Source organism: Mytilus edulis, chromosome 10, assembly GCF_963676685.1.
Source record: "Mytilus edulis chromosome 10, xbMytEdul2.2, whole genome shotgun sequence".
NCBI classification, from domain to species: domain Eukaryota; kingdom Metazoa; phylum Mollusca; class Bivalvia; order Mytilida; family Mytilidae; genus Mytilus; species Mytilus edulis.
The window spans coordinates 37,318,142-37,333,629 of record NC_092353.1 but is presented as its reverse complement, the minus strand read 5'-3'; the positions used below and the strand labels follow the sequence as shown (position 1 = coordinate 37,333,629).

The 15,488-nt window shown below is 31.1% G+C and overlaps 1 protein-coding gene across 27 annotated transcripts in view; it reads right to left on the bottom strand.

The window, feature by feature from the left end:
• LOC139491064 (CUGBP Elav-like family member 2) overlaps nucleotides 1-15,488 on the bottom strand; it is a 62,820-nt gene that overhangs the window by 35,973 nt on the left and 11,359 nt on the right. For 16 of the 27 annotated variants that reach the window (XM_071278345.1, XM_071278344.1, XM_071278347.1 and 13 more), the window contains exons 3-4: nucleotides 13,301-13,383; nucleotides 1,862-1,955 (exon numbers count right to left, since the gene is read on the bottom strand). In XM_071278345.1, coding sequence (XP_071134446.1) covers nucleotides 1,862-1,955; nucleotides 13,301-13,383 — 177 coding nt within the window. The remainder of the gene's footprint in view (nucleotides 1-1,861; nucleotides 1,956-13,300; nucleotides 13,384-15,488) is intronic. The other 11 variants (XM_071278349.1, XM_071278353.1, XM_071278361.1 and 8 more) reach the window with 1 other exon arrangement.

The following is a 15,488-nucleotide window of genomic DNA, read 5'->3' as shown; positions in this document are numbered from 1 at the left end:
CAATTAAACTAACTATTCTAAAGTGAAGTCTGACCACTAAAACATTTATTTTATATGAAAGAAAGAAAAATTAGAAAATGTAATTGAAAAATTTTAAAAACTTAGAAAATGTAATAGAAAAATTTACATGGTAACCTTGTGCTTTTTATTGACTTCTTCGGCAAGTACAGATTAAAACAATTATTCAAACTAACTCAATTTTTAAACAAACTCTGATTTAATTACACTTTTCCTGTAATTTTCCCTTTTATAAATCAGAAAGCCAAAACTTTGTGGATTCTTTGTATTAATCTATTTTGTACATATAATCAATAATTTGAATCAAATTTCCACATGCTTATAGATCTAAATTACAAAGATCTACAAAACTATGCATTCTTCTCCAGGCAAATTTGGTTTCTAAATGTCAGAAGTCCATTGTTTAGCTAGATTTCTATTTGAAGTAAATAACTTTGTACATCTGACGAATTCCCAATTTGACGATAATAGTTATAAACAACTTAATGTCTAAAGGAGAATTACAAATATAATTGTTTTTTTATACATGAAATGAAGAGTCAAGTGAATTTCCGATTCAAAACTAATTGACTGACAATCTTTATTTTCCCCTTGCAAATCCCGATTCCATTTATGATTAATATACAATGAGACATTTAACAAAGAGACCAGAAAATTAGATGTCATAAAACTTTAAAATTCTTTATTCGCCATTTTATATTGTAAAAGACTCAAGTGCTTTGCTTTATTAACCATTTAGTAGGACGAAATATTCTTCAGAATTGTATCATTCCAGTTAATATTACATTTCTAGGAAATAAACCTGAAAGAGTATGCCAAACCATCATTTAAGCGATTCTATTTCCTGATTCATATTGAATTTTACAGAATTTAAATAAAAAACTGAAACATTTTCTTAACCTAACTAGTAGATTTTCCATTAGCTTCATTTTCAATTTACCTGTTGTCTATCAAAGAATTCCTGACACATTTTTACAGAAAAAATCATTTCAAACACAATTTTTCAGATAAATTCATTTCTAAGTGTGAAATTTGTGTTAATAAAATTAAAGATGTGTATTAAATAGCATTTTAGACTTTAATTTTATCTGAATGTTTTTGTGTAAAATTAACTAATATTCTGTTAAAATAAGAGCTTCGAGCTTTACTATTTTCAAAATTCTATTTTAGGCACTTTTTTCAGGGATCAAAGCATATTAATTTATAAACCCCCTTTTCCCTTCATGTCAAGTGATGGGCAAGTCTTTCTAAAGAGATTTAACATTTCTGAATGAGTTTATATAAAGGGTACATATTAACATTGTATACTGATGCATCTTGGGAACGAACTTTTCGAGAAATCTGTATGCAGTTTATAGCCCTTCCTCGTTACAGATTGACTTAGTCCATTTTAAAACAAAAAGTAGCTGAGAAGGGGGAGAGAAAAGACAAGAAAATTTAATATATTCTAATCAGGCAATCAATCCTTGAACCCACCAAATTTAATAGGGATTTAATATTCATAGATTTTTCCGACAAATATGGAGATGATAAGGCCAAATAAAATAGTATGTGTGGTTCCAGTTACATCTGAAAAAAAGTTAAGGTAGGTAAGTAGGGATTTTTTTTATTTTATGGTTTTTTTTTTCTACATTGAGTCTATGGGAGCATCCTTCTGACTTTAACAGTGCTTAATGAAAAATGACAATAAAATCTTTAGGGTAGGCTACTTTCAAGACGAAAAAGTAGGGAAGGTAGGGTCACTGGAACCACACATATATTTTTATTTGGACTAATATATATGAATGATAAGACATTTTAAAGTGAAATTTGTGTTTTGAGATTAATAGGTTTGTTTGGTTACAGGAAATTATTCTTGAGACTTGATATCCACCACAATTTGTCTCACCGCTTCGTTTCTCGCTGTCTGCGGGTTTCATCTGTATGGGATGATGCATCTAAAAATAGAAAAGAAATTACAAAATTAGGGTTAAGACAATATGAACTGTAATCATTAGAACTGTAACTAAAATTACCTTCTATAAAGAAAACTGTAATCATAACATTAATTTGAGAATAGTCAATTGAATGAGTTACATCTGTGAGGCTGTGTACATCATACCATATTTTTTGTTCAGGTATTTTCTTTTATAGAGACGGATAATTAAGGTAAAATGCCCCTATCAAATATATATAGTAAGAAATGTAGCATGACCTTATGATGATCCTGCCTGACCTGCTCTGGTTAATTTTTTGTGACAGTAACCATTTCTCAGTGTTGTAATGCCAAGACTTGTACATTACAATGCAACCTTTGCATCAGATACATCAGATACAGAACTACATATTGTGGTACATAACCATGTAGCTTTCTATTACATTCATCAGCCAGTTTGTCTTTTATTAAAACAATGTCTTATATATCATAACTTTTTATGTAACTGGCACAGTTCTTCAATCATTTACTTTTCAGAGAAATTCAATGACCATAGATAATAAACTTAAAATTACTTTCAAAGATTTTTTACCAGCACCATATGGATATATTTAGAAAGATATAAAATTGCACCTAAAACATAAGGAACAGTGTCAGTGTATCACAAACTCTGTCTGACCGACAAAATGTCAGACAAAATTTCATTTGTACAAACAGAATTTTTAAGATTTTTTAGTTGAAAATATAGCAGAAAACAGTACTAGTCTTCATGGCGAACTTTCAAATCTACAGGCCCGGAGCTCAATTTTTTAAAATTTTTAGTTAGATTCTGTTGGCCTGTAGATATGATTTTTACAGGCCCGAGAGCAATTCTACTAGCCTGGGCTGCCTGGGCTGCCACTCAGCGTGAAGACTGATTAATTTACTGTCTGAAAAGGTAAAATTTCTCTTTCTGTCAGACAAACTCAAACAGTTTGTCACAGACTGTAGGTGTATAAATGGAAATGGAACATATTTCTAATTTCAAAAATATCAATTGTAGTACACTGCAGCATTGAACAATAACTGATTGGCACCCACTTAATTATCAATTCCCATATCAATGTATCCAAAGCTAAGCTTTACCTGTCCAAGAAGAACAAACAGTCATCATGTTCAATTAAAACTATCAAATAGCATCTAACCTTGAACGACCTTGCAGATCCTTGGTACAGAGAAGATTCCCCATGTAGATAGAGGATCCCTGTCATGTGAAGAGATAAATGTCAGAGATGATGATCAGAAGTGATTTCAGCATGACTAGGTATGGGGGTATCATAACCAGCTGGTTATACCAGATATGACAGAGGACTCAGGGATGGAATGTAACTAAATCATTGCTATGTCTAAAGGTTCTGACAAACATTTGGCATATAATTTCATCAATGAAGAGATCTTCCTCAAGACCAAAAATCTTTCCTGCTGGTAAACTACTTAAGAATTATCAATTTGTAGAATTCAAAATGGGTCATGAAAGTAACATGGATTTTTTCATCAATGATCAAGTAAATGCTGGCAAACTTTTGCATTATCAAATTCAAGAATTCAATCCACCTTGGATTTGTTTCATCAATGTATGATCAAGTAAAATGAGCATCATACTGTGATAATATATTAGTATTTTGACATAAGGTTTATTTAATAATGTTGCACAAGTTAAGATTCACACACACAAAATGACCTTGTAGTTTAAGATTTTTTTTACAAAAAAATCTCATGTTATACACTTGTAAAAATCACCTGGCCAATGGATATCATTTCATTATAAGATTTTCCACACTATTTCTTACTATCTTTAACAAGATTATCTGGTATTTTTGTTGACACAGTAAATAAAGTAAGGAAATGATAGCCTAATTATTAACCTCTACCAGCTAAGATAAACAAAACTTAAATTATAACTGGCCAATACTGTAATTTTAAAAATTAACATTACATTTTTTTCTTTTCACATTTCTTGTATTTTTTTAAGAATAGTTTCTTTAATTGAAAATATTCTGCAAACAGGATGTGGCCACTACTTGAAGCTTAAATAGATATCATCAGTCCTATTTGTTATGAAACAAGAGAATCAAGCTCATATCTGATCTTTTTTTCATCTAATCCTTTTAGATAAACTAATTTAAACCAGTTTTTGTATGACCAATTATTTTTCAAATTCATATAATGTCTGAACCTCCAAAATCCAGCATTTTACACACAAAGTCTTCAGGAAAACAACAAACAGAACAGAAAAGTGAAAAAATTGCAATTCCTAACTATTGTTTGACCTCAGCTGACAAAACAAGAATCATTCTATTCATTATATAGCATCAGAGAAATATGTGACAAAATTTTTCAAGTTTGATTCAACATACAGAAATATCCAAAATAACGGCCAAAAGGAAGTAAGTACCTGACAGATCCTCAAAGTCACACATTACAACTCATCACTGTCAAGCTGCTGTCCAAAAATGAAGTCATTCTGTTCAGTAGTTTTAAGAAAAGTGTGATGAAAATATTTGTTGAAGTAAAGAAGTGAATACAAAATAGAGCAAATCACTTGCAGGACTAGGTGGGGTATTATAATTATAGGCCCAATGAAACCTCAAGACCATCTGCAGTTGGCCTATTAATGTTTAAAGCTGAAGACTACACATTTAATCAATCGTTCTCTAGCAGTGGCGGATCCAGAAATTTTCATAAGTGGGGGCCCACTGACTGACCTAAGAGGGGGCCCGGCCCGCTCCAGTCACGCTTCAGTGATTCCCTATATAAGCACCCAAATTTTTTCCCAAAAAGGGGGGGGGCCTGGGGCCAACTGCCCCCCCCCTAAATCTGCCTCTGTCTAGATCTTTGGTCTGAAGAATCTCTTATTTTTTTGTTAAATAAGCGCTTAACCTCTATACAAAGAGTTTATAATAGCACAGTCTAAAGGTACTTAGTCTATTATTAAGACTATCAGTAAAGGTACTAAGTCTGGTACTATAACCTATTTGTAAACATCTGACAAATGTTGTCACATTGTGGCATTGATATCAGCTACCTTGTAAACAAGACAGGAAGTCCAAGTTTGTTGATATATGTACACACACCAGCTGTTTCAATCCAAACAGAAAACACTCCAATCACTGTTTACATAGTATATATAGATACAAGTTAATGCTTCAAACAAATCTTTATATTTCTATAATGGTTTACAAATATACAACAAATGTTTTAGGAGTTTGGGTAAATATTACTGTAATAACAGAGAATGTGCTTCATTGCAGAGGAGAACTTGACGAACTACGTAGCTTCTGGTATTTTAAACAAAATATCTAATGTTATAGATATTTACCATTGCTTCTAAATTTTTTTTTTTTGGAACAGTCTCTATAAATAATGAAGCCTGCTTTTATTATTATTTTTTTTTTTAATTTCACCTTTTAACATTTATGAACCCTTTTTATTATGTAATTTAAAAAACATTTCAGACATCTTTTGTTTTTTCCCTATATGTTTTGAGTTCTGAAAGACTGAAATCACATTAAAATATAAATGACATCAACATCAGTTTACAATGGGACTTAGTGAGTGAATGTCAATACATGTATAAAATTTTTGAATGCATTACCATAAACATTGGGAACTGCAAGTCATTGTCAGTATTGTAATACATCTTTATTTTCCCTTTATTTAAACCTACTCATTACAATCGGCACTACCTGATATGGACAAAGGTTAAAATGGCACTTACTAATTATTCCATTTCTACATCTTGAACCTATTTCAATTTAGAAGCCCATGAAATAACCTTCTTTATGCAGGCTTTAATGGAACAAAAGTAATTTGACTGCTTTGAGTCAAGTCTTTTGGTGTCAGGGTCTATAAATGTAAATCCTTCTCAGTAAGACTGCTATAAATATCAAAGACAAAAGTCAAATGTTGGAGCAAACTGGTACAGGTAAATAATATAGTACCTGTACCAGTTTGCTCCAACATTTATGTCAGAAATGTCGTCACATTGTGGTACCTTTACTGAGAAGATACCAAACGGATATTCAATAGTTGAAAGCCAACTTTACAAACCCATGACAAAAAGGAAAAACAATTTAAAGACAAGGTGATGGTCAAATCTTAATTGCAGGTTATTCTCAATGTCATTACAGCAGAAAGACAGCCATTTATTCAAGCCTACCCCTATATAATGTCCTTGAAGCTATCATCTTCTGTTGTGTAATTTATGATATTTAACGATTTGGCATAATTTTTTATTTTCATAATTTTGCTTCTAAAACATCAAAAACACGAATTTTGTTCTTATTATAGCGCAACATGCATGAACATTAAGAACTACCAATTTATGTCGAACTTTAAACCACAAGAAATTATATTTAGAAACACTTATTTTAATTAATTGATTAGTGCACATTGCTATCATAAAATGTCTACATGTAAAAATGCCAGCAATGTTCTTCAACGAGAAACAGAAATGTTCTCCTCTAAGTTCTCATACTTTGTGTATAATCATTATAATATTTATAATCATTATAATATTTTTGAACAAATCCCTTTAATATGTCAGTCAGTAAAAGAATAATTGAATTTTCTGTAATAACGCTCATAATGACATTTCAAAAGAAGCATAGAAATAAAGCCATATATATAACTAAATATATAATGGTCTTATGCAAGAAATTCCCTTGAGACTTATTTTTAATAGATTAGGGCGATTTTTTAAAAATTGGAAATTATATGATTTAAATGGCAAATTTAATAAATGTATTATGAGCATTCATACTAAAGCAAAATCTGAAAGGGAATCTGTTCATTTGAACATATGATCTTGACAAAAATCTTTTGTGAAAATTGTTTCAATGGATTCTTAAAGGAGACCCTACTAAATTTTAATTTGATTGTACAGATGAAAAATTCAGTTTAAGTTGAGCTTCCATTGTCTGAACGTTCTAATCAAATAGAGAAAGAAAAGTTGCAAGTTTGATATATGAACCTAAGGCTTCTTATTGTAAACTTTATGGCTGGTACAAAAAACCAATTCACCAAAGTTAACTATAACCCTTTGGTCTCATCCAGATTTGGTATACATGTATTATTTAGTTCCTTTATGTTTTGAAAATGTTGAGCACAGATATTGGATAATGGCATAATAACATGCAAGAAAATAATTCTGTACATCTTTTCCTTAGAACGTTGAAATATCTTTGCAATAATATCTCTTGATATTATATTTGGCCAGTAAAAGCTGAAAACTTACTGAACCAAACATCCCCTACTCTAGTAAGTAAAGGCGTAAAGCAAATTGCATCAAATGTGCATTACTACGTTGAGTTTTAGGTGACACAGTACTATTTATAGTAGTTAATTGATTACTGTGGACAAGAAATTATCAAAACTTCCGTGATAACAATAATAAAGTTTAGTAATAAAGTTTAGTATGCTATTGATTGTGATCATAATTGCTTAAAGTAGGCGGACTATCCATCTGTACAAAACTGGAGATGAGAATTTTTTCAATATTGACAATGTAATTATCACATTGTAAGTAACCACAGAGAGTCTATTTAAAACAATAGGCTGGGAGGCTGTGTAAACACATTTGATTAGTTGTTCTGATTGAAGTAAATGTCATTACCAATGAACTGACCAAACAACTGTTGACCACTTAAGTCTACTCAGTAAATTCAGAATTTATTGCAATTCTTATATTATTGCAAAAAATGAAAAATGCAACAGGGTTATAATCACAATAATTTAAACTCACATTTTGAATGTTTTTTATGAATTAAACAGAACTTTTCTAAATAGCACAAAAAATAAAATCACATTTAAGTCTAAAATGACAAAATCGCAATAATAAATGTACCCAATAATTTCTGAATTTACAGTACTAGTACTTAAAGCCAAGTATAATAGAGGTTGAAGGTTATAGCAAAGACCAAACAGCGTAGAACATCTGGTTATAACTACCAGACTAATTAGATAAATGGAATTAAAATAGACTAGACCAAAATAGAAAGAAAAAAAAATATCATAGTAGGTCCCCTCTTCCAATTTACCCAAAATAAGCCAATCTAATTACCATCATCATGTGAACAAAAAAGTCAATTCAAATTAGCAGCAATGTATGATCAACTAACTGTCATGACAACTATGTCAAGCATCAATCAAAGAACCTCCAAAGAGATTAGGTACAGATAATTGACATTGGACAAAGGAACAACTACAGTGAATTACATACACAGTTATATATATATATTCTGGAGCTCATAATTAGTCTAGGTTACCATCTTGAAATTAACAAGTATCCAACTAAATTTCAAACATTTGTTGAAAAAGATGACTTCATCATAAAACCAACAAAAAATTGTATTAAATGAACTAGACAACTTTCAGAGTTAGGCCATTACTTTAACAAGACTTGCTTACATGTGGCTTAATTCTCTTTTCAGTGTTTTTATTAGTAATCTGAAAATTTATTTGACCTAGATGTGATACTATATTAGAAGCCATGCACCTAGGATGCAACTGTATAAAGTTAGTTAATGACCTTCACTTTTAAGCTAGAGACTCAAGCCCCTCATTCACACCAAATGTTTAATGATTGGGTCTGATAGGTAACTAGGCCTTCCTAACACAACAGCCAAGTTGAATCAACCTTGCCTTTAAACCTGGTTACCAGGACCATTGTAACAGTAGTTAAAATACATAATCTCTTGGCTATTTAATATTTATAATTTTTAACCGCAAACTGAAGTTTTCTATATGAAGAAGTCACCTTTTTAAGCACATCCCAGAGGTGGCCTCTAGATTTTGAGTAACAATTTTACTAATCACAACTAAAACCCTGTAACATAGTTTTAACAAACACTTATGTAAGATCAGCTTTGTACTATAGCATTGATAGCCATGAAGCCCAACCTGTATTTGACCATGCAATTAAAATGAAGGTATTCTACTATTGATCCGCCAGTATCTACAGGAAATTCTAACACTTGTAATGGCAGATAACCAGAGTTTGACGCAAAAATTATTGAATTTTTCATCACATCTTTAGCAATCTTGTCACCTCGAGTTCTAATTATACGATAAATAGAAACATCCTAAAATAAGTATTTTTGTAAAAATAATGAAGTTATTTCTGTGAAAGATAACGTTTATATATCACTATTTTAAAATAAAAATAAAAACACCAGGAATTTTTAAGGACTCCTGTACCAGAATGGATAGATAGCAAAATTACCAATATCATGAATATCTTTCCTTGATCTGTAGGTGAAAATCATGACAAACAGCATTAAAGCTTCCAACTTATAATTAAAACAATGCGGTTTGTAATTTATAAACCAGACATGCTGCTCAAACAGGAACTTTTTTTTTCTATGAGACAGATTGCCTCAGGAACAGGTGGATTTGTATTGCTCACTGTTTGGTATTGATGTAGTGCTTATAAACTGTTGTGTTTATCTTTACATCTTCTTTTGTTTTATGTCATGGCTTTTTTGGTTTCTCTTGGACTCTTGGAGCTTCAAATGATGCCTTGATATCTCGCATGAATGGTTGTATTTTGTTGGTGTAGTTCATATTAGTCTTTCTCCTTTTTCATATGAATTAGACAGCTGGTTTTCCTGTTTTAATTGTTTTACACTAGTCATATTGGGGCCCTTTATAACTTGCTGTTCTGTGTGAGCCAAGGCTTTGTGTTGATAGCCGTTCTTTGGCCTATAATTGTTTACTTTTTACACATTGTGACTTGGATTTGTCTCATTGGCAATGACATACCACACTACCATGAAAACTGAATTGTTATCATGGATATCTTAATATGATTTATAACTAGTTAAGAAACACTATACAACAAGTTTAACCTTTGATACATTCTTAATGTGACTGTCCGAGGTCAAGACCCTATGGTTCAGTGGTAGTTAAATGTTCATGTCTGTCATATTTGTTTTTAGTAAAGTTTATCATTATTAATTAGGCTGGGGTTTTTTTTTCATTTGAAATGATTTACATTTTCATGTTGTGGTCTTTTATAGTGGACTTTACAGTATATTTTTTTCTCATTGTTGAAAGCAATATGGTGACCTATAATTGATTATATTTATTCCTCATTTAACCTCTGGTAAATAATAATTGTTTCATTGGCAATCATACAACATCACCATATTTTTATATTATTAGATTTACTTGGCCTGGTGAAAATGACATGCTCCTTTTCAAAGGTCATTCTACACTTTATAATATAGTTTATAAAGTACAATATCAATTACATTACCTTAATACATATTAAGTAAGCTTAATTTCATACTAACTTAACAAACAGAACAGATTAACAGCTATAAATATGAAACCATTTAAAACATAATTCCGATTAACTAGGGCCGATTAGGTGATCAATCAAGCATTAACCAAATAATAAAAATGATCATGTATTGTTGACTTAATTACAGTTAGTGTATTGCTAGCAGTTTATTTACAAAGTCACGACCATTCATGTCTATTTATTTCCAAATTAGCTAGATTTGAGAGATAATAGGCACAAAAGACATGTGGTTTGAAAACAATGCATGGTATGGTAGCTCGATGACCTGGTGATTTCTTACACTATTATTATACAGTGTATTGGTTTAACCCAACAATAAGATACAATCAAATCAATATGTTATCAGCCAAACTTTTAAACTGTGATATTTGCCAATCTATTTATTGAGAAGACAATCAATACAATATTTGTGTAGTACCTCTTGTCTTGATTGGTTTGCAGGTATTTAATCTTCTACCTTTAAATACTTAATTAGGTGGTACATTTTTAAATCTTTAATTAAACTATCACAAGATGGTAGATAAGGTAGATTTTGAATGACACAGCACAAGATATTTAAAGACGAAATCGGCCACAGTGTATAATGTTGATCTAAACTGCATTTGAATTTTTTTAACAAACTTCTATCAGAAAACTCAATTCTCAAACGTATTTCTTTGTGTACCTCATACACAAAAAATTACTTCAGATTTCATAAAGCCCTGTCGAGTAAAAGCAAAGTTATATATGATATATATATATATATATGCAACATAACATGAAGTGAAAAGCCTAATCAAAACAAAATATACCACTGATATAGATATCTTAACAGACAAGAAACACTTTTCACACACAATGGTACAAGTATGACTGAGAATACATGTAAGTCATGAACTTTTCAGTATAAACTGGCCAATTTTCAACCTGAAAAGGTTTTTGAGTATAAAGTTGCTGTGCTTCATTTGCAAATGTGTCAAAACAGTTTCATGCTTTTTGTCTTTACAGGAATTACCTGTATAATTTGCAATCATTCTTTCCAAGAAAAATAAATATCAGTGAATATCAGACTCAGTGCTAATATAATCGGAAACTAAAAGTACAAAAAGAGTGCAATTGTCCAAGATCAAAGTAATGTCAACTGTAAGACACACAAGAAGATTTAAGGACAGGAATAGAATAGTCTATGACTGATTAGAAGAGAACATGGTCAGGACCTTTCCAGACATCTTAATTCAAGTATTTTATCTAACCAAGAAGCTTATAAAAGAATCAGTACAAATTGATCTGGCATTTACCAGCAGCTTCTGTATTTAGTGTCTGTCCAGATAACGTTTACTCAGCAAAGTAAAGAAGCTGATCACGTTTTCTATGGGAAAGTTAGTATATAATGATACATGTCTTTGCAATTATCAACAGAACCTGTGTAGATAGTCATGCCTTGTGTATGTTAACAATCCATGCAACAACTCTTTGAGTGGCCTGTTGCATGAAAATTTCTGCCCCTATCCAAAATAACCTATTCTAAATCACATGCTCTTTATCATGGACTATTCAATGTATTTAACAGCAGAACAAGAGAAAAGATGTACCATAGAATATCTCAAAGGAATAGAATATACTCTTTAATAATTTTGGCAAGCATCTATACAAAACCTGATATTATGTAGGTGGTCAATTCACTGTACATATGAGCTGACCTATTAATCTCAATGAAATATTAAAGACATCATGTTATTCTCTAGATAATTTTTATTTTTCTGCTGTGAAGATTGATGCCACATTAACATGCTATATACATTTACAAAAGTGCAGACATAGGAAAACAAATTTATCGAAGGTTGTTTAAAATGAAAATTGTGCTTTTTCCTCAAGTTTCTTATTTTTTAAATTACTAACCAAACATTCTGAAACCCAAACAACAAAATATGTACACACACACAATCTAGATTTTAACAGCCTAACTTCAGTCAGAGAGAAGTCTTCAAGTTATAAGACATATTAAACTGAAGAAAAGAACAATACATTTTAAAACCTCAATGCTGTCTAATTCCCTCTGATACAAAATCTCACTTTAGAGAAATATTGATTAACTTTTCATTATGTCTATGATATTTATGTTCATAATTCTGACAAAAACAGTCTCACATCTGCAGCTTCTAACACCTGATACAGTTAGATCAATACCAACTGCTTTGTAATAGAACAGGTTTTCTTGTGATAGTCAAATCAATGCCTAAGTTTCCACGATTCCATGCTAAGTATCAACTTATCTATGCAGGAGAACCATCAACCTAAGCTGTCTAATAACTAATCAGATTCAGTCCAAACGTATATTTTTACAACTTAGGAGACAGTTATAACCATCAAATGTACTATGAATTTCCTGACACAACTACAATTATACATATACAAATATGATAACCTCACATCTTTCATTATACCATATTGGTAACATACTAAGTTCATCAATTTTTACAAAAATCTTTCATTTATAAAATCAACCGAATAATCTTGTCAGTCAAAACATTTCACCTGCTAACATGTTCAGGGTTTTGCAGAGCATATTATTGAAAGATATATAGCAGTTCTTCTGTTAGGTCATACAATCTATAGTCAGCTATTATTCACCAGGATCCATTAAAAGGCATCAATAAGCAAACAGTTACAGGGTTCAGAATGAGATCGTACTCTTTCGCTTGGGAAAAGAATAAAGACAAAATCAAAATTTTATAAAAATTAGGCCGACTCTCCAATTAATTTTGATTGCCATATGGCCTGTATTTGTTTGTATAATTTCCAAAAAACTAATGTACCATACTCAGAGTTATCGAAAATGGGTGGCCCGAGGAATTTGACCAGCAAAATTAGCAAAGGACCGACAACAGTTTTGATATTTTGTATTTAAAAGAAATGGTAGTGAAGACCCAGCATCTTTTCTTCAGGGACCACCAGATACAAAAAGATTTTGAGAACTCTGACATCTGCACAAAGGTGGCCGATGATTGCTGAAACATTTTGTAACAAATAAAACCCAAACTTACCCCTGCCATTGTTTTGATATTGTGTAGTGCATTCTGTGCATCTAATGCTGCCTTTCTTGTATAAAACGTAACAAAACAACAACCTGAAAAACAGATAATTGAAAAATTAAATAAATTTTGTGTCAGAGAAAGGATATTTGTGGGTTCTTTAGTTAACAGCAACACCTCATAATCTTAATTGCTACAACATCTGAATGTGAAATTCAAAATTCCATTAAAAATGAAAAGTGTAAAATGTTTAGCATCATTGCCCTGTGTGCTATTTCCACCCTCAAAACCATGAAACTTACTATAATTCTTATCTTTGAAAAGGGTCTACCATAATCTTTGAAGTTACATGGGTTTGCCTTTACTGAACAAATTACGATTTTAAAGGGCTTTGAAATATCATATATGGCTAGCAGTTCTTTAAGTATTGGTTCTTTACTTTAAAGAATGTTGGTGAAAACGAGAAAAGGTTTCAGATGTCAATGAAGACAAATATTAACAGCAACCTTTGATTGCAGAATAGGGACAGTTTATTTTTTTTAGATCGTTTGGGCCAAAAGTAATCTATATTTTGGTTAGAATTAAGAAATTATGTCCAATATTTCCCAATAATGCACCAATGTATGCAGCGGTATGCAGTAAATAATACAATTAGTTCATCTAGAAACTAAAAGTGTCAAATTTCGAATTTGAAATTTCTTTCTGGTTTGTTTTGACATTTAAATATTAATTTAAAAAGCTCATTTTTGTCATCCACAATACATCTTGATAAACATACAGTAATTACGATGATAAAATGTCAAAACTTTGAAACATAAGAAGTAATACGTTACAAGTGTGACAGGTTGTGATTTAGTGACTTTTAAATATACCTTCCTGGCCCCAACTTACATGTTATTTGTGACTTTTATACCTTAGTAAGAAATTTAGGTATAAAATTTAGGAAAAGTTTGTTTGTGTTTCAGAATAATTAAGAAGGTAATTCAAAGATTCAAATGACAATAATCATCTACAGTTATACTGATTTGGCATAGGAATTGTGTACAGCATAACATCCAAGTAATGTCAGAAGGTATATTCAAGAAACCCAAATTGTAATGTTGCAAATACAAAATCATTGTATAGGTCCTCTGAATTTTAGTGCAAATTATATACTTGGCTGATGATCATAAACACTGGGCATTGGATCCCAACTCTAAATGGGACTAATTTACCAATTCTATTATTATTCAATTCATCACACTCATTGACAAAGATGTGCAGGACTTGTAATATTGAACCAGTTACCTTACGTTGAAAATTCTACCATTTTCACCTGTTTTAGTCATACAACCAATATAACCTATTACCACACAATAAAACTGACAGCAATGATACAATGACTGACAATAAAAACAACTCTTACAGGTTAATGTACAAAGGGCTAGAGATGAAGGAAAGTTTTCTTTCAAACAAAACACTTCATTTCAAAAGGCAAAAGTTGAGTATCAGAATATGACCTTCAAATTAGGGTCGCAGTGACCAACCCATTTTAGAATCTTAAAAAATGTAGTTTTAAAAATCAGAAACATAAAACTTAAAAGAACCAATTAAATAGACACTGACAGACTGTCTTTTTCCAGTCTTCCTGAAGTGAATCCCAAAAGAAGTTTACAAATTTGCTAGAGTAGACCTCAAGGGTATCTATCAATACATGTATATTTAATTGGACTCCTACCCTCCTGCAGTTTAATACATGTATATTCTAAGGGATGTGTCTTGTTGGCTTGAAAGTAAGGACCAATAGTTCTTTGCAAAATCTACCTTTTATAGTCCATTGGGCCATCTTTCTGGTCCTAGCTAAGATGAACTATTTTCCTGTAGGCAGTCCAAATTTTACTCCATGACTTTAAAAAATAATTGGGTGGGGTTAAGAGGGCTATTTTGATTAGAAGAACATTTTATAACAGAGAGTAAGTAAGTTGTTGTTTGTTGACAAATTTGAATTAAAAAAAAAAATGCTTCAAAAAATTGTTTACAATTGTAGTATTACATTAGGCCACGGTTTTTTAATTTGTTGGTTTACGGATTTTCCCCATGAAAAAGTCGGGTCGGTCGGTCGGGAAAAAAAAGAAAAAAAATCTTTGAAGACAGAAAAATATGCAAAATCAATATATATTTCACCTTTCTAACAATATGTTTGTTATGCCATTTTATCATC